This window comes from Polyodon spathula, chromosome 2 (genome assembly GCF_017654505.1).
Source record: "Polyodon spathula isolate WHYD16114869_AA chromosome 2, ASM1765450v1, whole genome shotgun sequence".
In the NCBI taxonomy this organism is placed as follows: Eukaryota; Metazoa; Chordata; class Actinopteri; order Acipenseriformes; family Polyodontidae; genus Polyodon; species Polyodon spathula.
Genome location: NC_054535.1, coordinates 24530943 through 24558850, shown reverse-complemented (window position 1 = coordinate 24558850; position 27908 = coordinate 24530943). Strand labels below are relative to the sequence as shown.

At 38.2% G+C, this 27908-nt stretch overlaps 1 protein-coding gene across 13 annotated transcripts in view; it reads left to right on the top strand.

Annotated features, from left to right (window-relative positions):
- dysf (dysferlin, limb girdle muscular dystrophy 2B (autosomal recessive)) overlaps positions 1 to 27908 on the top strand; it is a 120072-nt gene that overhangs the window by 24000 nt on the left and 68164 nt on the right. For 8 of the 13 annotated variants that reach the window (XM_041218193.1, XM_041218125.1, XM_041218159.1 and 5 more), the window contains exons 4-17: positions 8443 to 8548; positions 11046 to 11160; positions 13176 to 13363; positions 15823 to 15951; positions 16271 to 16333; positions 17592 to 17642; positions 17763 to 17793; positions 17935 to 18050; positions 18909 to 19035; positions 21448 to 21551; positions 21945 to 22013; positions 22777 to 22820; positions 22933 to 23015; positions 27812 to 27847. In XM_041218193.1, the coding sequence (XP_041074127.1) occupies positions 8443 to 8548; positions 11046 to 11160; positions 13176 to 13363; positions 15823 to 15951; positions 16271 to 16333; positions 17592 to 17642; positions 17763 to 17793; positions 17935 to 18050; positions 18909 to 19035; positions 21448 to 21551; positions 21945 to 22013; positions 22777 to 22820; positions 22933 to 23015; positions 27812 to 27847 (1262 nt within the window). The remainder of the gene's footprint in view (positions 1 to 8442; positions 8549 to 11045; positions 11161 to 13175; positions 13364 to 15822; positions 15952 to 16270; positions 16334 to 17591; positions 17643 to 17762; positions 17794 to 17934; positions 18051 to 18908; positions 19036 to 21447; positions 21552 to 21944; positions 22014 to 22776; positions 22821 to 22932; positions 23016 to 27811; positions 27848 to 27908) is intronic. The other 5 variants (XM_041218217.1, XM_041218209.1, XM_041218187.1 and 2 more) reach the window with 1 other exon arrangement.

Genomic DNA, 27908 nt, shown 5'->3' with positions numbered 1-27908 from the left:
AATATGTTCTTACAATTCTCAACACAGCTTTATCCATTCTGCAAGTTTTTGAGTGCGCTAAACAGAGACAGTCCACTGCCAGGGACATTTAATTACTTTACCATTTATGTGCCATAAAGATAAAACTGTCTGCAAAAGAAGGACTGCGATTACTGTCGTTTTTTATACTGTAGCGAACCAGGTTCCCCACTGAATACAGTATAGAGAGCAGGCGCTCAGTCTGAACCTCAGACTCACTGGATTGAGTAGTTAAAGTGCAATAAAATGAAATTCAGAAACAGCCTTTATCCATCTTCCAGGTACAACTCTGTCTCGGTCACAAGCACAGTCTTCTCTCTCTATCGATCCACAGCACACACCTGGCAGGTAACAACGCTCTCCACTTCTCTCTCTCTCGCAAGCACAAAGCAGCTGACTTAAAGAGCAGGGTATACCTGCAAGACGGACGTCACATGCCTCATACCCCAAGCCTGGTATCCCTATAACTCTGCCTCTAACTCCACCACTACAATGACGCAGTTTTCATCGTCATTGCGTTCTAAATAAACCATTTAATCATCATTACATTTAGAAAGGCAATATTAGTTAATGCGCTTGTGTTCAATTATCCGTTTGTTTCCATTGCAACAATACTGTTAGAACGGAACCCTATAAATATGCACCACTGGATTTTGGAACAAGGTGCGATGGTATCAGTGAAAGTACAATTGTATTGTATAATATATGTATCCTGCACCATCAATGTACAATTCCCTGTGTTACAATAATGCAGTACAACCATAATAATAATAGTATAACTAAACTATAGAACCATGATACATTTTTATAGGGGTATAGCTTCACACAGTCTACATTTACTCAATCATATTAGTGCAATTAAGAATAATGTGTGTCATTGTCATCTTATTCACAGTGGGGTTTTTTTGTTGCAAATATCAGGATTTTTGTAGTATTTTTTTTACTATTTGTTTAGTACTCGATAGCTTTCGACAAGTATGAAGTTGACTATAAAATCCAGTCCTGCGAAAGTCTTGCGATGTGATTTATAGCTGGAATTGAGTAGATTTGGTTGGGCAATAGCAAACCACTCCCCCTTCTCAACCCACTTGTAGTCAACAAGCGAAGGGCGAAAAGGGCTTGTTTTGGTTCCGCGAGATTTCTTGTGTTTTGTTACCGCGTTCGCGTCCTCGTTCACTAAGTGCTAACTTTGATTTGGTCCCGCCCTTGAGTTGAAAAGCGTCTTGAACAATACAAGCAAATTCCTACACTACTTGGTTTGAATGAATGAGTAGTAGGCTACATAACAAGCTTCAATAGGAAAGCTGAACATTAATTTCAATAAACAACAAGTTTTTAATGAAAACAAATATTGTAGCCTACTTCACTAAAGTGAAAACTGGCTTATGTTATTTTTAAATACCGTTATCCTATAACAGGAACAACATTTTATTTAGGGTTGCTGTGGAACTTAAATGCATTCATGCCTGCCTGTACCCCTACCCCCACACAGGAACATTGCCTCTTAACTTCCCTTATTCAAAATAAATATAAAAACAATAAGTCTGGTCTGGTTCTCTCTTTCCTTTTTTCAACAAATATAATTTAATTAATAGAGAATAAAAACAAACCAAGCTAGCAATTATCTAGGCTAAACAGAAATGTATGTATTTATTTATTTATGTACAGTGCCTATAGAAAGTCTACACCCCCTTTCAAAATGTTCACCTTTTGTTGCCTTATAGAATGGAAATAAAATGCAGTAAAAAAATTTTTTTTTTTTCATTTATCTACACATCCTACCCCACAACTTCCAAATGGAAAAAATATTCTAGAAATTTGTGGAAAATAAATTAAAAATAAAAACTGAAATAGCTTGGTTGGATAAGTGTCCACCCTCCTTATAATAGCAATCCTAAATTAGCTCAGGTGTAACCAGTTGCCTTCAAAATCACATACCAAGTTAAGTGGCCTCCATCTGTATTAAATTGTAGTGATTCACATCATGTCATGATAAATTCAGCAGTTCCTGTAGGTTCCCTCTGCTGGATAGTGCATGTCAAAGGACAGACTCAAACATGAGCACCAAGGCACTTTCAAAAGAACTCCAGGACAAAGTTGTTGATAGACACAAATCAGGGGATGGGTATAAAAAAATATCAAAGGCCTTGAATATCCCTTGAAGCATGGTCAAGATGATTATTAAGAAGCGGAAGGTGTATGGCACCACCAAGACCCTGGTGGTAATGCCTGGTAGAGTACACAAGTGCATCTTACCCCCACGCACAGTGAGGAAGAATCCAAGGACCATAGTTGGAGAATTACAGAACTTGGTTGCATCTTGGGTTCACCAAGTCTCCAAATCTACAATTAAATGCCACCTCCATGCCAACAGCCGATTTAGAAGGGTTGCCACAAAAAAAGCCTTTATTAAGAGCAACCAACAAATGTAAGCACCTGGAGTTTGCTAAATGGCATTGGTACTTATTCGAACTGGGTGATATGGTCAGATGAGACAAAAATGGCCACGCACACCAGTGGTGGGTTTGGCGTCGAAAGAAGGATGCGTATGCAGAAAAGAACCTCATGCCTACTGTAAAATATAATGGTGGATCTTTGATGTTATGGGGCTGTTTTGCTTCCACTGGTCCTGGGGCCTTTTTAACTCTACCAAGTACCAGGACATTTTAGCCGAAAAACTGGTTGCCTCTGCCAGGAGGCTGAAACTTGGCTGCAAGTGGATCTTCCAGCAAGACAATGACCCCAAGCACACATCAAAATCCACAAAGAAATGGTTAATTGACCACAAAATCAACATTTTGCAATGGCTGTCTCAGTCTCCGGACTTGAATCCCATTGAAAACTTGTGGTTTGAATTGAAGAGGGCAATCCATAAGAGCAGAGTGAAGGATATCAAGGATCTGGAAAGATTCTGTATGGAGGAATGGTCTAAGATCCCTTCCAATATGTTCTCCAATCTCATAGAAAAAGGCTCAGTGCCGTTATCCTTGCAAGGGGAGGGTGCACTGAAAACAAGGGTGCCAATAATTTTGGAGGTGCCTGTGTATAACGGTTATTTTATTTATGTCTACTTAACAGAAATTAAATAACTAAATCTAAACTGAATAAAAATAAAACTTTGGGAAAAAAGTATATGTGTTTCTGGGTGGGAGTCCAGCATCTCAGACAAGCTTTAAGGAGGCATATGCATAGCCTATGCTTTTTAAAAATGTTATTATTAAAGCTATATCACTAAATACATGTTTTACTTTTTGCTTGCCTGTATACAAAACTTTAATAAACATGTAAATGTGATATAGTAACATTCGATTTTGACATATAGTGTGTGTTTGCTATGACAATTCAAACAATATATCGATGTTCTATGATCATTTAAAAGCTAAATCCACCTCCGCAGTAGGATCATAATAATCCTGCTATTTTGGATCAAAGTAATCGTAAACTCCTATTTAAATTCTGAAAAACCCAATTGCAACATTTAATATTGATTAAAAGTGCAATCGGATTAGCAAAACAAAATCTGGATCACAGTAATCCCGATTGCATTTTGATGTTTTTTTGAAAAACCCAATTGCTCAATATAATCCAGAACAGCTCACAAACCCATTTTTTTAATACAACTCAGCATCGATTTTGAATCTCACTCAGAAACACAGTTTTTTTTTCGAAAAAAGAACTTACGGAAAAAAATCTCTACAACTCCCCTTGCGACACACACAAGGCGTTTGAATATTTTGTCCTCAGTGCTTAAAAGTAAGTCAAATGACATTGGTTTGGTCCTAATTTTGATATATAAATTGTGATATTTAAATCCTCCATTGTTTAGATCAATTGAATATACTTTTATTTAATATATAGAATCAGTATGTGATTAATCAGAAATGTTGTTATTGTAGAGATTAGTAAAGCGCTCTGAGGAAGGCTTATGCTGCTTTGCTGAGTCCTTGCAGATTATTATTCTGCTTCTGAGGCCACCTCAGTATTGTAAACAAGTCATAGTCTCTCTTGGTTTCATTTAATTTCTCAGAACAGAAACCAACATTGTCATTTAAATTGTATCATTCTCAGTTTCTCGTATGGCAGAAAATCGGTTGAAACAATCTGTGCAAGATGTTTATTTACTTAAACGTTAGTTTTATCTTATTAAAGGAGATTATCAACTGTGGACTCATTTGACCAATCCTTACTGTATCTGCTTAAAAAAAAGTAATTTTCTGTAATTTATATTATATGACATGCAGCATGTAGAAAAACTACAAGGACTTAAGCAATAATGACTGACAGGCAGGGCATTCGCTAGCTGTTAATGCCCTGGCTGGGAGAGTTGAAGGCCCGATGCATAAACTGAGGGACTTTAATCCAGCTGAGGCATTGACGGCCAGGGAATGCCCTGCCTGGAGGTCATTATTTCTTTTATAAACTGTCTTTATGGTTTTAACAGCAATAACAGATTTATAGCCTTTTATTTATTTTTTTCTTTATGCTCGACAAGTGCTGCTGCAGCGGTTCTTCGACGGTATACAGTGGCTTGCGAAAGTATTGACCCCCCCTTGTCATTTTTCCTATTTTGTTGCCTTACAACCTGGAATTAAAATGGATTTTTTGGGGGTTTGTGTCATTTGATTTACACAACGTACCTACCACTTTGAAGATGCAAAATATTTTTTATTGTGAAACAAACAAAAAAAAACAGAAAACTTGAGCGTACATAACTATTCATCCCCCCAAAGTCAATACTTTATAGAGCCACCTTTTGCAGCAGTTACAGCTGCAAGTCTCTTGGGGTATGTATCTATAAGCTTGCCACATCTAGCCACTGGGATTTTTGTCCATTCTTCAAGGCAAAACTGCTCCAGCTCCTTCAAGTTGGATGGGTTCTGCTGGTGTACAGCAATCTTTAAGTCATAGCACAGATTCTCAATTAGATTGAGGTCTGGACTTTGACTAGGCCATTCCAAGACATTTAATTGTTTCCCTGTGGCAGGCTGGCGAGTGGATAGAGGCCCAGAGACAGTCTGTAGTTCAAAAAAATTACTATTTTATTATAAATAAATACAAAAATGAAAGGGCACAAGGGCCAAAATAAAGGGATTTAAACACAAATAAAGCAAGACAAAAAAGCAAAAATAACAATTTCCAGGCTGGGCAATGCCTTCACTGGATTCAAACTTTCAAACATACAAACAAAACACCAACCTGCTTCCTCAGCTCCCTCTCCCTAAATGAGAAGCAGAGGCCTCCTTTTATGTCAGGTGGCTGGGCGCTGATTGATCGTTAATTAAACTAATCATCTAATCAACAAAAAGGAGACACTAGCAGTCCCAAGCGATGCGGAGCAGCATGCAACCCCAGGCGATGCGGAGCAGCATGCAACCCCAGGCGATCCAAATGAGTCATCCCTGAGCAGAGCGGGCGTGGCATCCCTGGGCGGTGCAAGGCAGGCATCCTTGGGCCTTAGCTCCTCCCCTCTGGGCTCTGGGAGCGGCAGCTACTCCCCTCTGGGCTCTGGGAGCGGCGGCTCCTCCCCTCTGGGCTCTGGGAGCGGCGGCTACTCCCCTCTGGGCTCTGGGGGCGGGTCCTCCAGCAGTGGCTGCAGCAGCTTACATTTCTTCAGCTGCTACTTGTCCTGCCTTTGCCATTGTCTGCTCTTCTTTCGCATGTTTTTAAAAAAAAAAAAAAAATGTTCCCAAAAATTCCACAAAACAAAACAAAAATACATCTCTGAGCCTCTAGGTGGCACTATTCCACTGCTGACACCAAATGTGGCAGGCTGGAGAGTGGATAGAGGCCCAGAGACAGTCTGTAGTTCAAAAAAATTACCATTTTATTATAAATAAACACAAAAATGAAAGGGCACAAGGCCAAAATAAAAGGATTTAAACACAAATAAAGCAAGACAAAAAAAGCAAAAATAACAAAAATAACAATTTCCAGGCTGGGCAATGCCTTCACTGGATTCAGCCACCTGAACACAATGAACCCAGGCAGGTAGGGGAATTTAACTCCATCCCTGCCAATTTCTAAAGGGCAGAGCTGTGCTCTGCCACATTCCCCTTAAACCACTCAAGTGTTGCTTTAGCAGTATGTATGTATGCTTAGGGTCATTATTCTGCTGGAAGGTGAACCTCCGCCCCAGTCTCAAATCTCTGGAAGACTGAAACAGGTTTCCCTCAAGAATTTCCCTGTATTTAGCGCCATCCATCATCCTTCAATTCTGACTAGTTTCCCAGTCCCTTCCGATGAAAAACATCCCCACAGCATGATGCTGCCACCACCGTGCTTCACTGTGGGGATGGTGTTCTCGGGGTGATGAGAGGTGTTGGGTTTGTGCCAGACATAGCGTTTTCCTTGATGGCCAAAAAGCTCAATTTTAGTCTCATCTGACCAGAGTACCTTCTTCCATATGTTTGGGGAGTCTCCCACATGCCTTTTGGCAAACACCAAACGTGTTTGCTTATTTTTTTCTTTAAGCAATGGCTTTTTTCTGGCCACTTTTCCGTAAAGCCCAGCTCTGTGGAGTGTACGGCTTAAAGTGGTCCTATGGACAGATACTCCAATCTCTGCTGTGGAGCTTTGCAGCTCCTTCAGGGTTATCTTTGGTCTCTTTGTTGCCTCTCTGATTAGTGCCCTCCTTGCCTGGTCCGTGAGTTTTGGTGGGTGGCCCTCTCTTGCCAGGTTTGTTGTGGTGCCATATTCTTTCCATTTTTTAATAATGGCTTTAATGGTGGGATGTTCAAAGTTTTGGATATTTTTTTGGAGAGCTCCTTGGTCTTCATGGTGCCGCTTGCTTGGTGGTGCCCCTTGCTTAGTGGTGTTGCATACTCTGGGGCCTTTCAGAACAGATGTATATATACTGAGATCATGTGACAGATCATGTGACACTTAGATTGTACACAGGTGGACTTTATTTAAGTAATTATGTGACTTCTGAAGGTAATTGGTTGCACCAGATCTTATTTAGAGGCTTAATAGCAAAGGGGGTGAATACGTATGCATGCACCACTTTTCCGTTATTTATTGTTTAGAATTTTTTTAAACAAGTTATTTTTTTCATTTCACTTCACCAATTTGGACTATTTTGTATATGTAAATTACATGAAATCCAAATAAAAATCCATTTAAATTCCAGGTTGTAAGGCAACAAAATAGGAAAAATGCCAAGGGGAGTCAATACTTTCGGAAGCCACTGTAATTCTGCCTGTGAACAGCAAAGGGAACTATTTTTTTCTTAATAAACAAACCAAACATTAAAAAAATCAAAATTCAGTTTAGTTTTAAATTTATTTAAGACAGGGAAAACACTTAAGACTATTATGTTTTGTCTGCTTTTTCGAAAAGAAAAGTTGCAGTTTTAAATAGGTAAACATAACAAACTGATATTATAACTAGCAGTATTATTACATTAATTCTTTAAAGAAAGGAATTCAATTAGTAATTTAAATATTTGATTTATTTATTTATAAAGTTCATTGTTTTATTTATTTTTTTTTAAGTTTATTTTTTTCAAGTTGAATTGCAAGTTTCCTGTTAAAGTGCAGTTTTGAAACATAGCGGGTACGTTCGGTCTGAGATTTCTAAGAGTGGAGCTAGGCATTGGGCTTCGGTTTTTGAATGTGCTTTTGCAGGTGGTTTGTTGGATTGTTTGCTGCTGATTTTCAACTATTGATGGCTGGTGGACATCAATAATTGCAGGAGTTAAGACATTGGAAAGATGTGAAGACCATTCTCGTTTGTTGGATAGAGATGGAGTCAGTACTTTTTTAGAGAGAACACTTTTTGTGAGCCATTATTTCATGGGTTTGTGGTGGTTCTGATAGTTAACAGTTATACTAGATGTTCTTTTTGGCGGATTGATACCTTACTGTAGTTTATCAGTGATGGATCTGTGGAGATTCTGTGGGCATTTCCTGGCCACTAATGCCCTCTACAGCAACCAATCAGAAGACAGCATTCCTGTTCCATTCATCTGACAGTATTATAATGTGCATTATACTCTGATAATGACGGTCGTCATTTTAACCAAAGAAATATTGGTAACACTTTACATTAAGTTTCTCTAATTACTGTGTTTTACATAGTAAATACATGTGTACTTATACATATTTACAGCGTTATTCTCCACAGTTACAGTGTACTTAAGGTGTAAATCGTTTTGCACGATATATGTAAGTACACATGTGTATCAGAAAAGGGTTAGGTTAAGGTTAGGGTTAGGTATAGAATTAGGGTTAGGTTTTATATCATGCAAAACATTACATTTTAAGTACATTTTAACTATTCATAATACAGTTGTAATTAACTATGTAACTACTATGTAAATACAGAATAATTTGTGTCACTTAATGTGATATGTTACCCAAATATTTTGTCATTCATAGTGAAAAGGAAATGATTTTTTAATTGAAAGGTGTTTTGTTTCGATAGGTTTCTGGGAGAAGCTACTGTGTCCCTCCGAGATGTGCTCAGTTCACACAACCTGACTGCCAGTTACAATGTGCCTCTACTGGACAACAAGAAACAGAGCACAGGGGTAAGCTAATTCAGAAACACCTTACATTACGTGTCCCTAATTACCGTGTATTTCCATAGTGGTTACTTAGTGAATACATGTGTGCTTGCACATAAGTACTTTGTTATTATGCATAGTTACAATGTACTTAATGTGTACATATTTTTGCATGCTATATGCTAGTACACAATTAGAAAAGGATGAGGTTTAGGTTTATGGTTAGAGTTAGGGTTAGGGTATATTGTGTAAAAAATGTACACATTAAGTGCATTGTAACTATGCATAATAACATTGTAATTATCTATGACGTGTTTGTAAACTGCAAAAATGCACCACAAATTTACTGTTGTAAAATGTTGTATGTGTCCTTTAGCTTAGTAGCTACCATGTTATACAAAGCTGGAAGATGTGTGTCATAATATCCACCCAGCAGGTGGCGCTAAAGAGCTAGCATCCTTTCCAAGTGCTGGGACCAGGTAGGCAGGGATCGTTTATAGCCTCTCAACTCAACTTACAAACCTTTAAATGGCCTTACGCCCCTATATCTAATAGATTTGCTTGCCTCGTAAGTCCCTAGTCGCTCTCTTAGATCACAGGATGAAGGTTTCCTCAGTATTCCACGGATACAGTGAAAGAAGGCAGATGGCAGAGCATTCAGCTTTAGAGCCCCTAAGTTGATGAATGATCCACCATCTCTCACTGCTTTAAAGTAAGACTAAAAACACATTTTTATAATTTAGCATATGTCATTTAAAGGGATATTTTATCATCTTATCTTTTACTAATTTCTCAAAATTGTTTTTATCTGTAAAGCACTTTGAGGCAGTTCATCACAAAATGAGTTATATAAGAAATAAAGATTGATTGATTGATCTCAATACAATAATAAATAGAAAATTTAGAATGGTACGGGACTCCAGGACAGAGCTGCTTACTCCTGGATTAGATCGTCAAGTAGTGTATGTGTGTGTCTCTTCATACAGAGTGCACTGTGCGGTGTGCTTGGGCTTCTCCCACCTCAGTTGCCTGGTGAGTAATGCCCATGCCACTGTCTGACTGGCGATAGGTGGGACTTGTTTGTGTGTGAGTGGTCGTCCTGTGTGGAGGAGGGGAGACTGGGTGAGTCAGGGAGAATCAGAGAGAATTAGGGTAATGGTGTGGAAAAGAGGAAAGGAATCATTTCAAAGGAAGTAACAACCAATAAAACTTTGGGCTAGATTCTCAAAGCTATTAACTTCAAATAGTCATTAGCTTTAAAAGAACCTTTTCATTTACATTTTTAAAAATGATAAGAATTAACTTTGCACTACTCTCACAAGCTCCACATGAAATGCCTGTGCTGTTCATTTCTGGTTTGGACCAGAAAGTGAACTTTTTAAAGAATTATCCAATAATATAAAGTAGCCCCTTCCATTCCATCCTTCAGTCCAGTTGTTTTGTTTTATGAACTCCATCCCCAGCTCTACCTTGCTGCATAGAAGAGTATGCAGTGTCTTCTGAGTTCTGATTGGATAATCTGTTGTGGGAGGAGTCAATTTAGTACATGATAGGCAGACCTCGTCCATTGGGTAACTGCAGGTTGTCAGTTTATTGATGGATTAGGGCTGAAAGTTCACTTTGGATGAGGCAAGTTTGCTACGGTCTGTCGCTAGATAGAGAGTACATCTCCACTATGATGAAGTGTAGGGTAATGCAGCAGTGTAGTCCTATAATGCTGCAAAACTATTATGTTAAAAAGCTACTACGGACACCTGTAGGTCTTTGTTTCATACAAAAAAATAGGAATTAACAGCTTGTCATTTTAAAATAGCAATTATTATTTTTTAACATGCAGCACTGAGGAGAAAATTAAAGGTTATGCTTGAAGAAGTGCTTGAACTGCATGGTTTTAATAGAAATGTTATACATTTACACATACTAAATCCTGAACAAGGGGCCATATAGTCATTCAGTTGATCTAAATACTGCAACCATTTAAATAATAAACTAAAAATGAACCTTGTACTGTCACTTACTTTTAAAGACAAAAATACATGAAAGAGACTGAAAATTCTCCTATGAAAATTAGACGATATTAGATTTCTTAAGTGATTTCTTTTAACAATTGAAACGAAAGCCGACAATTCCGACAAAGGTTTTCAATTCCTGTTTCTAGGATTTACTTAAATCACAATAGGGACAAGAGGGACCTAACTACAATGTAACCACACTGTAATAAGACAATAAAAAAGCAGTAATGAGACATATGGTTGTGTAGTTACAATGCCACGACATGTTTAATAACAGACTTTAAAATATTGTCAGTTGCTGGCATCTTTTGTAACTACATTGTATTTACACATGAAGCTGTGTATTTTAATTGAAATGACCGTGTAACTACACATCCAATTACAGTGTAACTACAGTGTAGTTAGAGACACTACACCACCCACAATTTCATGTCTGCAATGGATCATTGCTTCTACTCTTATCATGAGAACATCTCCTTCTAATCATGCCTCTGTTGCTTTGTCCACAGGCCACACTCAACCTGCAGGTTTCCTACATCGCTCCCCCAGGGACAGCTCCGGTATCTCCCCCCCCTGCTCCCCCCGAGGCCCAGCATGCTTCTGCTGAGCTTGACACTGTCACAGGTAAGCGCATTCTCTTCGTTGGCAATGTATTTCAATAAAGTTTGTTAATGCACCAGAGAATGATGTGCTGCAAACAGGCTGATCGGTTACACTTCAGCCATCAACACCAGGCCAATAGGAAATCCATGTTATCTGATGGAGGAAAAGCACTGAAGGCTCATATAGTACATCAAATCTACATCTTGGTTGGTCCCCACCACTGCTATCTTATTTTATCTTGGTGAAAGCAGAGTCCAATATTAGCATGAAGTAAATAACAGCTACTCTCTTGTAATAAAAGTCTTAACCAATAAAAATTCTTAATGAAAGAGCAAAAACACTTGTCAGTGCCAAACATGGATGTGCTGCATTACAGCTGTAGATTATTTTGGTAAAATTCATACAACCCAAATTAGCAGAGAACAGCATTCACGTTTCTTTTAAAGGCTAGTTGGATGTACAGTACCTTATTGTGTTGCTGGGAAAGCACATAATGCAAACTGCAATATTTTATATTATTGATCATTGAGTCAGGACAACTCTTGCGATTTGAAAACAACATGTTTTGAGTGAATAAAACAGATGACATAAGCATGTTTCACAGAATTGTTGACTTGCTTAGTTTTGGTGCTCCGTCTCCCAATTCCGGGAACCTGGTGCTTTTTAGAAATGTTTCTGAACATCTCTCAGCTGGTAGTTTAACCTGAAATTATTCTGAAAATTGAGGTTGGGGAGGAGAACAGCTGGTGTTTATATTGGAGCAGTGACATGCCGGTTTAAGGATGGACGGTAAGGATGGGTCAGTAAGGGCTTATAGCCAGCTGGTCAGATCTGCCATAAGCAGCAAAGTTCACACTTTACTGATCTGCTCTTTATTTTGCAAACACTCATTGTGAAATCCTACTGAACAGTTCCTGCAGTTGGAGAAGAGATTTCGACAAAACTAATTTAACTAGAGATCTTGCTTAGAAATTCAGACCCCTTTTTTTTCTTTTTTTAAAAAGATGTCAGTTATAGACAAAGATTTGTGTTCAAACTGAAATATCCATTTCGCCTCACTGTTGCAATCCACTCACCAGTCAGGAGGACTGAACAATCAGTGGAAGCCCTTCATTCCCACTGTCAAGCCAAATACCTCCACCAACAAATGTTGCCTACTCCTTAAAACTAATAATATGCAGTACCAGGCTTGCTCCCACATTTATAAGATAAGGATCTACAGTAAGAGATTTCCTATAAAACTAATAATATACCACTGAGTTCCTCTCATTTATTAACTTTAAAAATACAAAAATGAAAGGGCCTTGAGTTAGAGCATCTAGTCTGTCAGTGAGTTTCACCTTGGTTGTTAAACATATTTTTCTGTTACCATGAAAAATCCTAGTTTTTTTAAAGATAGGGATCCGAAATCCTTTTCTGGTTTTGTTCTTAAAGATTCTTTAAAAGCCACTACTGGATCCAGAATCCAGAGCTGAGTATCGCAAGTGTGTGTAAGTCTCAAGTACCTGATATTTGCAGGATACCTGAACTCTGCTAGCAGGGTTCCCATCTTTGCATTCTAACTTTCCAAAATGACTCTATCTCACCTGGTGAGTTAATCACACCCCAAACATTCAATTCTCCTTACATCGTCTAATTTAACATTTAAATGGGAAAAGGATAATACCTGTTGTGCATTAGGGGCACACTCAAACATTTTCCTGCATTGCTTTACCATATGGGTACATGCAGGACATGGTTTTGGTTCTGATAGTGACAAGCTAGTTCTGCATCTTTGATATCCACATATTAGTCTGGACATGGTGGTTTGTCCCCCCTTTTAAGAGAGTGTTTCCCACAGGGAGTAATGTTTTTGGACTGATAATTATTATTTTTTGTACATTTCAATTTGATCACAGAGGGCTTTTCTGTTAGGTATTCCTTCCATTCATGGCTGCATAGACCTTACATTCAAAAGGAACCAATACCTTATACAAGAGAAAATGGGTTTGACAGTCAATTGTGACACCTGACCAGTGATGGTTTCTCTCTGGTAGATACCGGCGGTGAAGAGGAGACAGAGGACCAGGTGGAGATTGCTGAGGAGGCAGAGCCAGCTGTGGTGACGCCTGGGCAAGAGCCCCCTGCTCTGCCCAAGAAAAACTCAATGCTCCCTGTCCATGGCATCAAGAAGAAGAGGAGGAGTGCCAAGGAGCCGCTCTCCAACAAACCACAGGACTTCCAGGTGAGGATGGGTCTCCCTCGATCCTACCTCCAAAGGGAGCTGAGACCAAAACATCCCCCTAGAGTTAAGATTGCTCTGTCCAGTACAAGAAGGGAACATTTCATGTGTCTGTTGTTTATTTATGTTTATTATGTTTGATAATTCCCTGATGGTGAAAATAGAATGCCTTTAAAAGGTGTACATAAAAAAAAATGAAATATTCTACAATTAACATTTACTCTTTTCAGGTAAGCATTTAAGTATGTTGAATAATAACTCTACAGAAAATGATCAATTTTAAATGTAACAACACCATTTTTTCTGCTTTAATAAAAATGATGTTTAATCATGAAATAGCTTGAAATACCTATTTTTAAACTATGAAATGTATAAGTGATAAAGGGTAGGGGGTAGTAGGATCATATATAGAGATATATACTTTTTTTTTTCTTTTTGTTTACATTTACAGCTTAATTCTTTAAAATAAGAGAAGGGTTGTTAAGTTTTAGAACCTGGTTGATTGAGAGCACTGTCCATGAAAAAAATTATGGACTAGTATGGATTATGGATTAGTTATGTTGATTATATCTTAAGACCTTTTTTAAAAAAAAAATTCAAAAGGCTACATTCTCAAAGCTATTTAAGTAAGTAATCAAAAAAATAAGTAATCAAAAAAATAATTTATACAACCCCCCCCCCCCCCCCCCCAAAAAAAAAAAAAAAAAAAAAGCATTGTAGTTGCATTTAGTACAACTGTTGCTTTAAAAAAAAAGCTCTTGCTTCCCAATTTAAAATAAATAGAATAGTGGCATCAAAAAATAGTATATCTGCAGTCATACTGTATCATATTATAAGACACTATTATAGGGATGGTAGCAGCCTGAAACAGACCTGGGGATAAATATAGTTAGAAATTTGGTTTGTGAAAAATAATTATTATTTGAAAAGAATTAAATACAAATTGTAAATAACTAAAAATTAAATACAGATTGCAGAAAGTAACTATTATTTGCAAATAATTATATATGCTTTGAGAAAAGCAATTAGTATTTTAAAAACATTTAAATATGAGTAAAGTAGTTGAAATACATTGAAATACTTTAAACTCTTCACAAATATGTAACTGTAACATACAGCAGCCTAATTATTATCCTGCATTCTAAGCAGGTTAAGCCTTGCGTATGTTAACCACTGAATTATCTTTTGGAAACTGCTCTCTTTCAATTAGATTAAATTTGATCAATTAATTGAAATATTTGAATATATTATTTCAGTGGGTAAATATTTGGAAACAATGACATATCTTTAACCACTGGTTTAATGGCCTGTTTTGAAGTTATTGAATTGAACATGTTTAGCATTTTCCTCATTAGAAACCATGTGGTAATTGCAAGACTTGCTACATAATTGTACATTTAGGGTAATAATTAGGTTTTAGTTTTTGATTATTCATTTACTATTTGGGAATAGTTAAAGATTTATTTTTTCAAATAACTTACATATACAGTATTTACATATTTTCAAATAGTATTTGTTTTCTGCAAAAAAAAAAAAAAAATCAAATAATATTTGACTTTGTGCAATAAGATAATTGATTTATTCAAGCATATATATTTATATATTTCAACTACAGCACAGCATGAAAGGCATGTTTTAAGTTCCCTGTATCACCCACACAGAGATTTGTGATGTCATGGCAGCACTTCCTTCTGTTCTGAAATGTTAGAAGTGAATTGTTTAAAAGTTGTTTCACATGCCTCGCATTCTCTGCACTGCCTCCACTCTCCTTCCTACCAGTGATATCTGCTTCTGTATTTTAACATGTTATAGTATAATAAATTACAAAGTAAATGACCACTATCTTCTTACAGGTATTGAACATGTTTGCATGAGGGGGACTATACAAACAATATGATTACAACATTAAAAACAAAGTCAGAGAAAATATATTTTTAATTACAAATTAACTGATTGTTTTTGTTTTTATTTTTACAAAAATGATTGCACAGAAAGAAACTTGCAATACCATGTGTTTCCAAGTAAACGTGTGTTATTGTTGTGTATTGCTACTGTGCATTACTATTGGGCAACACTTTACATTAAGTGTCTCTATATATTTCCATATTAGTTACATAGTAACATTCACATAATTACAATGCTAGTATGCATAGTTACAATGTACTTTTTGCATGATATATGTAAGTAATATGTATCAGAAAATGGTTAGGTTTAGGGATGGGGTTGGGGTTATACATGCAACAAAATATAAAGATTAAGTGCATTGTAAATATGCATAATAACATTGCAACTATACATAATAACTTTGTAACTTTGTATTTAATAAGTAACTACTATGTAAATACACAGTAATTAGATACACAATGTAAAGTGTTACCTACAGTTGTGTATCACGTTTGTGTATTACTTCTATCTCTTTTTAAATGAAGCTACCTGAGTTTGTTTTGTTTGTTGCACTCCAGATCAGAGTTCAGGTCATCGATGGCAGACAGCTCCCAGGAGTCAACCTCAAACCCATTGTCAAGGTCACTGTCGCCGGGCAGACAAAGAGAACCAGGATTAGAAAAGGAAACAATCCCTCCTTTGATGAGGTAAACATTGTACCTGGTTCTGTTTATATCTCTAATTTAGAGGTTGGATAGGGAAAAAAACAGAGTTGTGTATTTCAATAGCAGAGCAATGTGTAACCAGGACAAGGGGTCATGTATTACAGCATACATGTCAGGAATTTCATTAAAAACCAATGAATCAGTTATGAGGGACACAAATTAAGGTATTACATATTGCAGGTATTTCTGTTTTGTTTTTGGTCCACCCCTGTGTATTGTTTGGTTTAGTCGTAAATATAATTGTCTTTTAATCCCTCTGAACAGAAAAGCATACAAATAACTCATGCTTTTGCTCTTTTAGACCTTCTTCTTTAACTTCTTCGAATCTCCATCTGAACTCTTTGATGAGCCAATCTTTATCACTGTGAGTATGGAAACGGAAACTGAACTGAATTTATTGTACACTTTTAAATGGTGCTTTTCTCTCCTGAAACGACCCCTGGGTAACACTTTACATTAAGTATCTCTAATTACTGTGTATTTACATAGTAGTTACTTAATAAATATATGTGTACTTACACATAATTACAATGTTATTATGCATAGTTACAATCTACTTAACACAATTATATCAGGAAAGGGTTAGGGTTGTGTAACAGGGCCAGGAGCCCTGCACATAGGAAAGGGGGCAGGGCAAAGCCCTGCTGATTAAAATGTGTTTTTTTTTTATTTGCATTTTGTATTGTTTATTTTTAGAATGGGGTTCCGCCTCCACCTATTGTTTTGCACTGCATCATTTTTGTATTATTTGGTATATTTATTTGTTTAGTTATTTAAAATGACGGCGTGGCTGCATCTGTGTGAGTGTGGGTGTGTGTTCAGGCAGAGACAAGGTTTGGCAGCTCGTCTCTGCCAGTGAATGAAAACGCGTGCAGAATGCAGCCAGGGGATAATCAGCTAATTAGTAGCTGGTTAATCCCCCGAGGATATAATTGGGGTGAGCAAGAGAGTGTATGGAGGAGGATTGCAAGGAGTATTTAGAGCGAGAGCAGGAAAATTGCTTACTGTGTCAGTGAAGTCTGTGACCAGCCGGACCGACACCATTTTGTTTGTGTAGTGTGATCGAGGTTTGTTTTTGTTTCAACCTTTTCTTTTGTGCTCAGTGAGCAAGTGTTTTTTTGTTCAACCTTTTAGTTTATTTTTGTTATTTAAAAATAAACGGTGCACCACGTGTCTTTTTCCTGCAATACTGGTGTCAGTATTTTTGTTCCTGCTTCTGGCCTGAAATCACAGCAATGGCAGCCTGTCACAGGTTGATTTAGAGTTAGCGTTAGGGATAGGTTTAGGGTTAGGGTTAGTATTAGGGATAGGGTTGGGGTTAGAGTTAGGTTTAGGATTAGGGATAGGGTTAGGGTTAGTATTAGGGTTATGGCATGCAAAATAAAATGTACACATTAAGTAATTATGTTTAAAAACATTGCAGTTTTGTTTACGTACACCTGGATTTTCTAAGTAACTGCTATGGAAATACACTGTATTTAGAGAAACATAATATAAAGTGTTGTGTTATCGCTCCCCATCCCTGTAATTCGCTCACATTTACCTATTTAAAACTGCTCTGTTATAAGCAATATAGTCCTTTATTAATAGTTAATTAAAATCTGTTCCATTTGTTTTTCAAGGTTTTTGATTCTCGCTCTCTTCGCACTGATTCGGTTATTGGAGAATTTAAGGTAAAACATTTTCATTTCAATTCAATCCCATTCACAAAAAAGCAAATAAATAATAACCTTTCTGGTTGTTTGAAAAAAAAAAAAAAGTGCTGTAGTAGTAAATATTTGTTTACCTTTCAGCTTGATGTGGGAACAGTATATGCACAGCCAAGTAAGTCATTTTTCATAAAGTAGTATTTATTTATATATTTTCATAATGTCTAAAATGAGATGGCTTGTGGTTCCACCTTTATTCAGAAAGACACACTGAAATGTATTTAACCCATCTTGACTCAAAGTGTCTGTCTTACAGAGCATGCCTTCATCAGGAAGTGGCTCCTACTCTCTGACCCCGATGACATTTCTGCTGGGGTCAAAGGTTACCTAAAGGTCAGCCTCTGTGTGCTGGGTGTCGGGGATGAGGCACCGGTAAGTTGTTGTGTGACTGCTTGGCTGAAAATCTGAAGCAGTAGCTTCTAGGTCAGAGGCAGACAACCTCGGCAATTCCATTCCAGGTCTTTGTTTCAACCGTTAACCAATTAACCATCTGAGCTGGTAAAGTATCAGTGAATTATACCTGAAAAACCTGGACTGGAACAGCACTCCCGGACCAGTCGACTACCCCAGTTCTAAAGGCCAGATAGTTTTATTTAAGTCTTCCGTTTCATAATCAGACAAGTAATGTGTTATAACAATGTAAGAGTGTTGTTATGGTCAGTGCATCTCTTGGTAGTGGATTATGCAGTAGTTATTCATGACATGAATAGACATGTAATTACGCTGTAATAGCTGGTTAATTAGCAATAATTCCTGCTCTTACATGTTAACCACTGTCCAATTCTATGGAAATGGCCTTGTGAACAATAGACTTGTGATTGTGTTACCTGATATACACCCATTCCACCAGCACTTACAATTTAATATAGATTCTGGCACAATAGGCTGTTGAAAGTTTATACTTCATCACTGGGAAAAAAGAGATCTAGGAAAAATGTGGGAACATCAGGTAATTTAACTACAATATTGAGTTTCTTTGCACACTTCTAAAGTATAGTATTCACAGAGATGCCAAGAGGAGATTTTAATAAAATAGTACTGAGATTAGGGAATATCCCATTTAAAAGCATCTCTGCCTTTTAGGAGTGACTCAGCTAAAATTGACATCACAAAGTGAGTGTCTCACACTAAGTGAGAGACTTAACTTTCTGGATAAGTCTGTTTAATGCTGCCCTGGGGTCCCTGACAGTATGTTGATTTGCTCTTGAAAACCTCTTGCCTGTCTTTCAGACGGAGAAGAAAGAGGTGACAGAGGACAAAGAGGATATCGAGGGGAACCTGCTCCGGCCTGCAGGCCTGGCTCTGAGAGGAGCACAGTTCACACTCAAGATCTACAGAGCTGAGGACCTGCCACAGAGTACGTGCACGGCTGCTCCCTGTCCGCCTGCTCTGACCTGCTGTACAATATACAGTACAGTCCACACTTCTAATACTGTTAGCAGAATACATCTCAGTGACTCTTCAATATTATATTTATTTAACTGTATACAACTATCACAATATACGTCATGGGCGCTGAGCTCTACTTTCAGGTTGGGGGGACGAAACGTGTGGCAATTTAGGAAAATAAGACACAACGTCACGACAAATTCCTCTAAACACAGATGGCGAGTATTGAAACGGTAGCGATATGAAATGTTCTTAATGTGCCTTATGTTAAACCCTTTAATTTTGCTTCTTACAACTCCCCCCCCCCCCCCCCCCCCCCCCCCAAACACACACGCACACTTGTTTGTTGCCTAAACAACAACTCTATATTAGTTTACTTTGTCATGCCTTTGTACAGAAGAAGCATAGTATTGTACTCCCTTAATTAAGACCTCACCGTGTAACCAGGGATAACGTGTGAAACCGGTCGGCTTGAATACACTTATTGCTAAAAATCGTTATAATACTTGAAAATGGTGTAGGCTGTTTTGGATTTTGCAGCAAAACGATGCTTTAAATTCCCTTTCTGCCAACTTCTTCATTACTTGCATCTGCAGCAGCAGGTTTCTAAGAAGTAGTCGATATAGCCGACCCTGTATTAAAATAAATACATCTACTCTGTCTCCTGCTTTATACAGTTCTTTATTAAACAGTTTATCAGACAAGTTGTGTTTCAGGTTGAAATTACAGCAGTCTCAGCGATTACCTTCGCAAAACGATAAACTACATTTCATCAAAACATTTTTCTACCTCAATTTTTAAAATCAAAAACATTATTGTACGCATCATCAGCGACACGTGTGCAAGCCATGAAGCGTGTCAGGTTCACAGGCTCGGACTAGTTCATTGTGTAAAATAAGGAGGGTGGAGAATCTGGTGCGTTCCAGTCCCAACAAAACAAGCTAACCATTTTAAATCATAAAACCGTTTAAAAAATATTGTCAAGGGGTCATAAAAGTGTGTGTGTGGGCGGGCAAATACATGTACTGTCCCCGTCACTACAAAGAGTGGATGTCAATCACAGGTCCCTAGTCATTTTTTTCTCCAGAAAAAAATGAGAAAAGCTTTCAATGGCTGAGAGAGACAGAGAGAATCCGAGAGAAGCCGGGAAAAAAAGAGGAGGATCTGAACAATACGCGTAATCCCTTCACCACAGACTTAACACGGACATAAACAAACAAGAGAGCTGCTTCCGCATCTAGTGCTCAATGAAATTCCCGAACATTTGCAGAGCTTTTTGAGATGTTACAGTAATAAAATAATAACTTGGATCACATATTGAGGAGTATGGTGATAAACCGAGTGATCAGGAGATGATTTATCAGTATGAATGACTATGAAGAGATATATGATAAATACAATGAACAAGGGGTGGGGCAGGGCTGGAGATGCAGTACTGAGTGTCATGTTGATATGCAGTGCTTTTGAAACCTGTTTTACTCTGAATAAAATTACTTTTAAACAGCGCGTGTAAAATAAACAGCTTGTGTGAAAATAAATTAGACCTAACGCACCCGACAGGTACTGAATAAATGGACCGCAAAGGGTTAAACTTCTTTACGTGGTTAGTTTGTGTACTGGCCTACAGCTGGTAACATATCCAGATAACTGTTATACAATCAAGAAAAAGCACACAGACTCAGTCTCATTTGCTACTGCAGCCTTAAATCTGGGGAATGTAATCTAGCAGCACCCTTCTGCTGGTACCTTGTACAAGGGAGGAAAGGTTTTTAGGGTCACTGGTGACATTGTCTAGTGGAGTGGATAAGCAGATTTTTATAAAATTAAGGACTGTTTCAAAGATAATTATGATTATTAAAATCAAGTTTTCAGTTCATTCTCACTTCTCAAACTGAGGGAGGAAGTTTCTTTTCAAAGCACTTTTTACCTAAGATGATGTTTTTAACAGTCCTCAAAACTGGCTTGATTTTTTATGAATAGGGTCTGTTATTATGAGTCGTTACTTGCCAGTTTCATACCGTTAACATTATTTTATTCCTTTCAGAAAATGTGCTTTTACTTCTGAGTCAATAAAGCCAAATAGCGGAGCTGTGCCTTTTTTGCCATTCTGTTACTGGATGATTAGAGAACAGCTGACCTCCATAGAAAACAGTGAGAGAGCAGTATCTAGCTGCTGTATAAGAATAAATAAACTGCAAGGGTTGGATAACCCTATGAAAGAACCAAAAGGAACGTGGCTCCAAGTTTGAGTGCACTAAAACAAAGTACTCTAAAGGCAACGTATAGATTTCCTATAACTCTGTCCCTGGTGTGGTAGAAATGTGATGCATGATGAAAGACTGTGCAGTTGAAGAATAGGTGTATTTTCTGACTCCTGCAGTGGATGATGCATTCTTAGACGGGATGAAACAGGTCTTTGGATTTGACAGCAACAAGAAGAATCTTGTCGATCCCCTGGTTGAAGTCTGCTTTGCTGGAAAGACGGTAACATCAGTATTTATAAAATAAACAGAGATATATGGTAAAGCATATTATAAAACATGACAAACCAAATGCATTGTATATGAAAAGCATGGCAAAACTTCTAAATTACTGTGCAAAAGTAGCATGGTAGACTTTTATAAGGGTATAAAATGTTTTCAGCTGATTCCAAGTAAAAAATCAGATCAGCTGAATAAGCAGTGACTTGCTACTATACTGGGAGATTACTTAAATGGTATTATATACAGGTTCCAAACACAAGTCCCACAGCAATTATTTTTCTTAGATGCTTTGTTTTTAAATTTTATTTCCAATACAATGCTTTTGTTTACTTGTCTTAAAACAGTTCAGGACTCCTACGGTATAAAAAGTAAAGATTTTTTTTTTCTTATGCAGCTCTCCAGTAAGATCCTTGAGAAGAACGCCAACCCGCAGTGGAACCAGAGTCTAACTCTACCCATCAGGGTGAGATCACATTATCTTGCATTGTAGCTTTGAATCCAGATCTCATTTTCTCCTTAAAATAACTTTCATTTTATCACTCATTTCTCAGTTGACCTCAATGTTAAGTGTAACGGGATGAAAGATGGCAGTGATTGAATCCAAAATGGCAGTGTTTCACACAACACTATCTGTTACACTCTTCCCCCCTTTAACTATAGCAACTGGCTGCGGCCAATCAATGAGATCTGGGTCATGACACACATGTAACAGGGCGGAGGCTTGGGACGAACTGGTGACTTTGCACACCTCAAGCCAGCGTCTTAACCACCATTTGTGGTTTTAGGGTTTATAACATCTAATTATAATTTTATTTTCATGGGCAAATTACTGGAAACAAGGAGATTTGAAGGGATGTTTGTCTCATAGGAGAAGACTGAGAAGTCAAAGACCTGTCACCTTAGCAAACTTTTATACGGACAAATACAAACTCAACAAACTGATCTAAAAAAAAAAAAAAAAAGTATATCATTTGTTATTCCTCTGTAATTCTGCTAAAGCTTTAATATAATAGTATACCACCCTCTGGTGGTCAGTGTAATTTCAGTTTTTATTTAAAGCAAATTTCTGAGATCCAGCAGCTAATGCTTCAGACTGCTTAAAGCATCAATGCTGAATCTGTAACAACTGCACTTACATAGAATGTAAATAATTGCAATTGAAATTACGTATTCCTGTAGCAAATGACATAGTAAATTACAAAGCATGTTTCTGTACTTTTTTACAGTTTCCTTCTATGTGTGAGAAAATGAGAATCCGCCTAATAGACTGGTAAGCTAATGAAAAGTTTCCAGCTCATACAAACACATCCTGGAATCGACTTCACCGAAAACCAGAATGAAATGTGCGTGTAAGGTGAAGGCTTTCTTCTCTCTCCACACAGGGACAGAGCGAGCCACAATGATGTCATTGGTACCGCCTTCCTCTGCATGTCTAAAATTTCAGCACCTGGCGGAGATCTAGAAGGTAAGATGGAGAGGTAGGCGTGAGTCTGTGGTGGTGTGATATGGAAGGCAGTCTGGGTCTGAAGCGTGTTATTTAGTACAAATTTCAAATATTTAGTACATATTCTAACTTTAATTTAGTAAGCATTGTCATTCAAATTATTAATTGTTCTCATTTGGACATGTACTGAATAATGCGTTTTTGACCTGGATGGTCTTCCATAGTGTGAGGCGTCTTTGGTTTTTGGAGACAGGTGTAGTTATGATACCGGAGACAGTCGTCTCTCAGCACCCTTGTCAGCATCCACCCATGTGCAATAAAACACTTCTCACCTTCAAATAATAATAATAAAAAAAATATATTAAAATGTAATCTAAAAAATAATAATAATAATAATAATAATATATATATATATATATATATATATATATATATATATATATATATATATATATATATATAGATAGGAAATGTTATACATATTTACATATTACATATTTATATTTAGACACAGTTTTATAAACATGGTTGGGTGCTGAGGCATGTGGTGCTGCTGAGAAGGGTGCTGAAGATGACTGACTGTGGGTCTGCAACAATACCCTACTGGGTTTATGGCATGCGTTCACTAACGCAGGGACCCAGGGATACACCGGACAACTTTCAAAGCTTTTTACTTCGGTGCAACATTTGCTCCCCTTTTTATAGCTGCAAATAAACTCCAGCTAATTTTTCAAAAGTTGAAGTGAAAAAACAATATGCATGTAATTTCTCTTTTCCATATCTACGTGGCTTCATGATAGATTTGCATCTTTTACAATTGTTTTCAGAAAATGGGGAGGACATTTTGCTCTGGAACAAAAAGCTTTGAAAACCACCCTGTTACTGTACTAACAGCACTTTGCACTGTGGGGTAAGGCTGCAGTGAACAGGATGCTGACAGGTTAAGGACGGACGATTCTATAGGACTGGGTTGCACAGTATCTAGGGGGTGTATTCAATTTAAAAACAAAATGCTTTGTCAGGATTCTGCACAGACTACTCATAGAGAAGAGGGTATCTTATAAATGAGTGTTATTTTATTGTGCCCTTTTATGTATTGTGTATTTAACAGTTTTAATGGTTGAGAGCATATTACTGAGACTTTTTGCACGATATATGCAAGTGCACGATTGTATCAAAAAATAGTAAGGGTAAGGGTTAGTGGGTTCAGGTTAGGGTTAGGGTTAGGGTAAGGGTTAGTGTGGTTCAGGTTAGGGTTAGGGTAAGTGTTAGTGGGGTTCAGGTTAGGGTTAGTGGGGTTCAGGTTAGGGCTAGAGGAGTTCAGGTTAGGGTTAGTGGGGTTCAGGTTAGGGTAAGTGTTAGTGGGGTTCAGTTTAGGTTTAGTGTTAGGGTTAGTGCGGTTCAGGTTAGGGTTAGTGGGGTTCAGGTTAGGTTTAGGGTTAGGGTTAGTGCGGTTCAGGTTAGGGTTAGGGTAAGGGTTAGTGGGGTTTAGGTTAGGGTTAGGTTTAGGGTATGGATTAGTGGGGTTTATATTAGGGTTAGGTTTAAAGTTGAAGTTAGGGCTAGGTTTGGGGTTATGGTTAGGATTATATCATGTAAAAAGATAACTGTGCATAATAACATTGTGATTATGTGTAAGTACACATGCATGTACCAAGTAACTACTATGGAAATACATAGTATTTAGATACACTTAATGTAAAGTGTTACCTTTTTTGCTTGGTTTCTTTGATGCTGTGTGAAGCTGAAGGCCACTGTGCTGACCGAAACGGGGACTTTCTCTTCGCTAACACCGCAGCGTACAATTTGTGAAACAGAGACGATGCTGATATGATGGTGTGCTTTAGTCCTCACAGCAGAGATTCCACTAGCAGGAGGAATTCCTGAACTGCAAGTCCTGAAGGACTGTATACTACACACTCACTCAGGGGCAATGGGATAGTCCTAAATCTAAAGTGTACCAGGAAATCACTAAAATATTGATTTTCCTAAACAGTAATTATTATTCAAATTCACATTTTATTTATATACTGAAATTTTAGTAACTCATATAGTAGTTAATGCATTTATCTAATTTCTACACAGACAACTGATGCTGTCTTCATCAGCATTTTTAGCCTTCTTAAAGAAAAAGTTCATAATAGAAGTTCCTAATTGCTTCAAGAGGAATACTGTCTGAATCAGACAGTTGGGAGATGTGAGTCATGTGACTTAACTTGCCTATTATGCACATTCCGGCTCGACTATTCCACTGCAAATAGTAGCGGAACAGCGAGTTCCAGCTCAATTACACCATTGCAGATAGTACCGAAACGGTGTTCCGGCGGGTTCCAGCTCAATTACACCACTGCAGATAGTACCGGAACGGTGTTCCGGCGGGTTCCAGCTCAATTACACCACTGCAGATAGTACCGAAACGGTGTTCCGGCGGGTTCCAGCTCAATTACACCACTGCAGATAGTACCGGAACGGTGTTCCGGCGGGTTCCAGCTCAATTACACCACTGCAGATAGTACCGGAACGGTGTTCCGGCGGGTTCCAGCTCAATTACACCACTGCAGATAGTACCGGAACGGTGTTCCGGCGGGTTCCAGCTCAATTACACCACTGCAGATAGTACCGGAACGGTGTTCTGGCGGGTTCCAGCTCAATTACACCATTGCAGATAGTACCGAAACGGTGTTCCGGCGGGTTCCAGCTCAATTACACCACTGCAGATAGTACCGGAACGGTGTTCCGGCGGGTTCCAGCTCAATTACACCACTGCAGATAGTACCGGAACGGTGTTCCGGCGGGTTCCAGCTCAATTACACCACTGCAGATAGTACCGGAACGGTGTTCCGGCGGGTTCCAGCTCAATTACACCACTGCAGATAGTACCGGAACGGTGTTCCGGCGGGTTCCAGCTCAATTACACCACTGCAGATAGTACCGGAACGGTGTTCCGGCGGGTTCCAGCTCAATTACACCACTGCAGATAGTACCGGAACGGTGTTCCGGTGGGTTCCAGTTCAATTACACCACTGCAGATAGCACTGGAACGGTGTTCTGGCGGGTTCCAGCTCAATTACACCACTGCAGGTAGTACTGAAAAGGCTTTCTGGCGGGTTCCAGCTCAATTACACCACTGCAGATAGTACCGGAACGGTGTTCCGGTGGGTTCCAGCTCAATTACACCACTGCTCAGGGGAGACTGGTTTGCTTGTGAAGCTGTAGGGTTTCCATTAGCTCACCATGTATCAGGTCCTCTCCTAAATAAGGATAAAACCCATCTTTCAAGAAATGATGTTAGACAACATGTTTTATTAGGTGTTGGACTCCAGGTTACCTCCACAGCAAGATTTTTTTGTTTTTGTTTTACATTATCCAAAGTTAAATTGAAACACAGGTTTACAACTAATAAAACACAATGTTGTTTGTAAATATCCACATAAGTTCTTTGAAAGCAGGGTTTACATTATAGGACAATGAAGGGAATCCTCCATAAGTGACTCCTACACCCTCTTCTGGTACCCACAGTAAAATTGCAATTTTACACCATTCAATTTCAATGGATCCGGTTTTCAAAGCTTTTTTTTTTCTCCAAAGTCTAAATCTATCTACTGTAACTGTACTTAAAATGCTCTGAATTAAATACCTGGTGTGTTCATGTCTAGTAATTTAGCTTTTTTGTTTGTTTGTTTGTTTGTTTGAGTAAGTGAAATCATTTTGGAGTAAAAAGCTTATGTATAATACATTTACAAACATTCTGAAGAAGAATCCTAAAAAAAATCTTGATCTCTGCCAACAAAATGCTGTTACCTGATTAAACTGCTTATGAGGTCTAAGTTATAATAATAATATATTAATCTTTATATAGCGCCTTTCGTCATGAACCACCATCACAAAGTGCTTTAAAAGCTACATGAACTATGCATCAGTTGCAGAGTCACTTACAGCAACAACGTCTCACCCAAAAGACAGAGCACAAGGAGGTTAAGTGACTTGCTCAGGGTCACACAATGAGTCAGTAGTAGAGCTGGGATTTGAACTGGGGATCTCCTGGTTAGAAGCCTGTTTCTTTAACCACTGGACCACACAGCCTCCTATTAATGTAATTACACCCCATGTATAAAAATCTCTCACGTCAGTATATTCATCTGTAGAGGGCGCTGTAATTTGTTTTGAAACGTCACAACATGATAACATTGGACAACTAATACAAATGGTTTAATCACCTATGCTGTGCCCCATTATCAGCCCGTGAAGTCAGAAAAGCATTCCTGTTGTGTCATGCTTAAGCTAACGCAGAAGCTGAGGGGTGTTGTGGATTGCATGTGCATGTTGGCTGGCTAATCCTCTCATTAGGTTTGTTCTGTTTGCTCTGCTCTGGTTTATCCCTCTCCTCACTATCACAGTAATCCTGGACCATTTATAACCTGTGATAGCGTTAGATACTGTTAAAGCGTAGTGATTTTGAAATGCATGTCAGATTTTTGGCGGATATTTGATATATTATCGCTACATTCTATATCAGTGCCTACCACCTGCTGGGCACTCTGCTGGAGTACATTACTTTTTGATGATGTCACTGCCCTTTTAAAAGGGTTATACTTGTATTCCCAATAGAGACCTCTGGGATTAGCGTCCCTAGAGTAAAGGCAGTGCAGATTTGCCTGGGCTGTTGTCAGGTTGTGTAGGGCAGGCTGCCCGAGTGCCTTGAGGGTCTCAGAGATGTCCTGCATGCTGTTTAATTGCTGTCAGTTTTGTGTAAGCGCCCATACTTGAATCTCCATGCTCTCCTCCTCCTAACCCCTATCAATTTCTCTGTGCTCCAGATGATTTTCCACCGAAGACCTTCAGCAAAAACAGCTGTAAGTCTGGTTGTTTTTATTTTATTTATTTATTTTTTTTATTACCTGTCTGGGCAGTCTG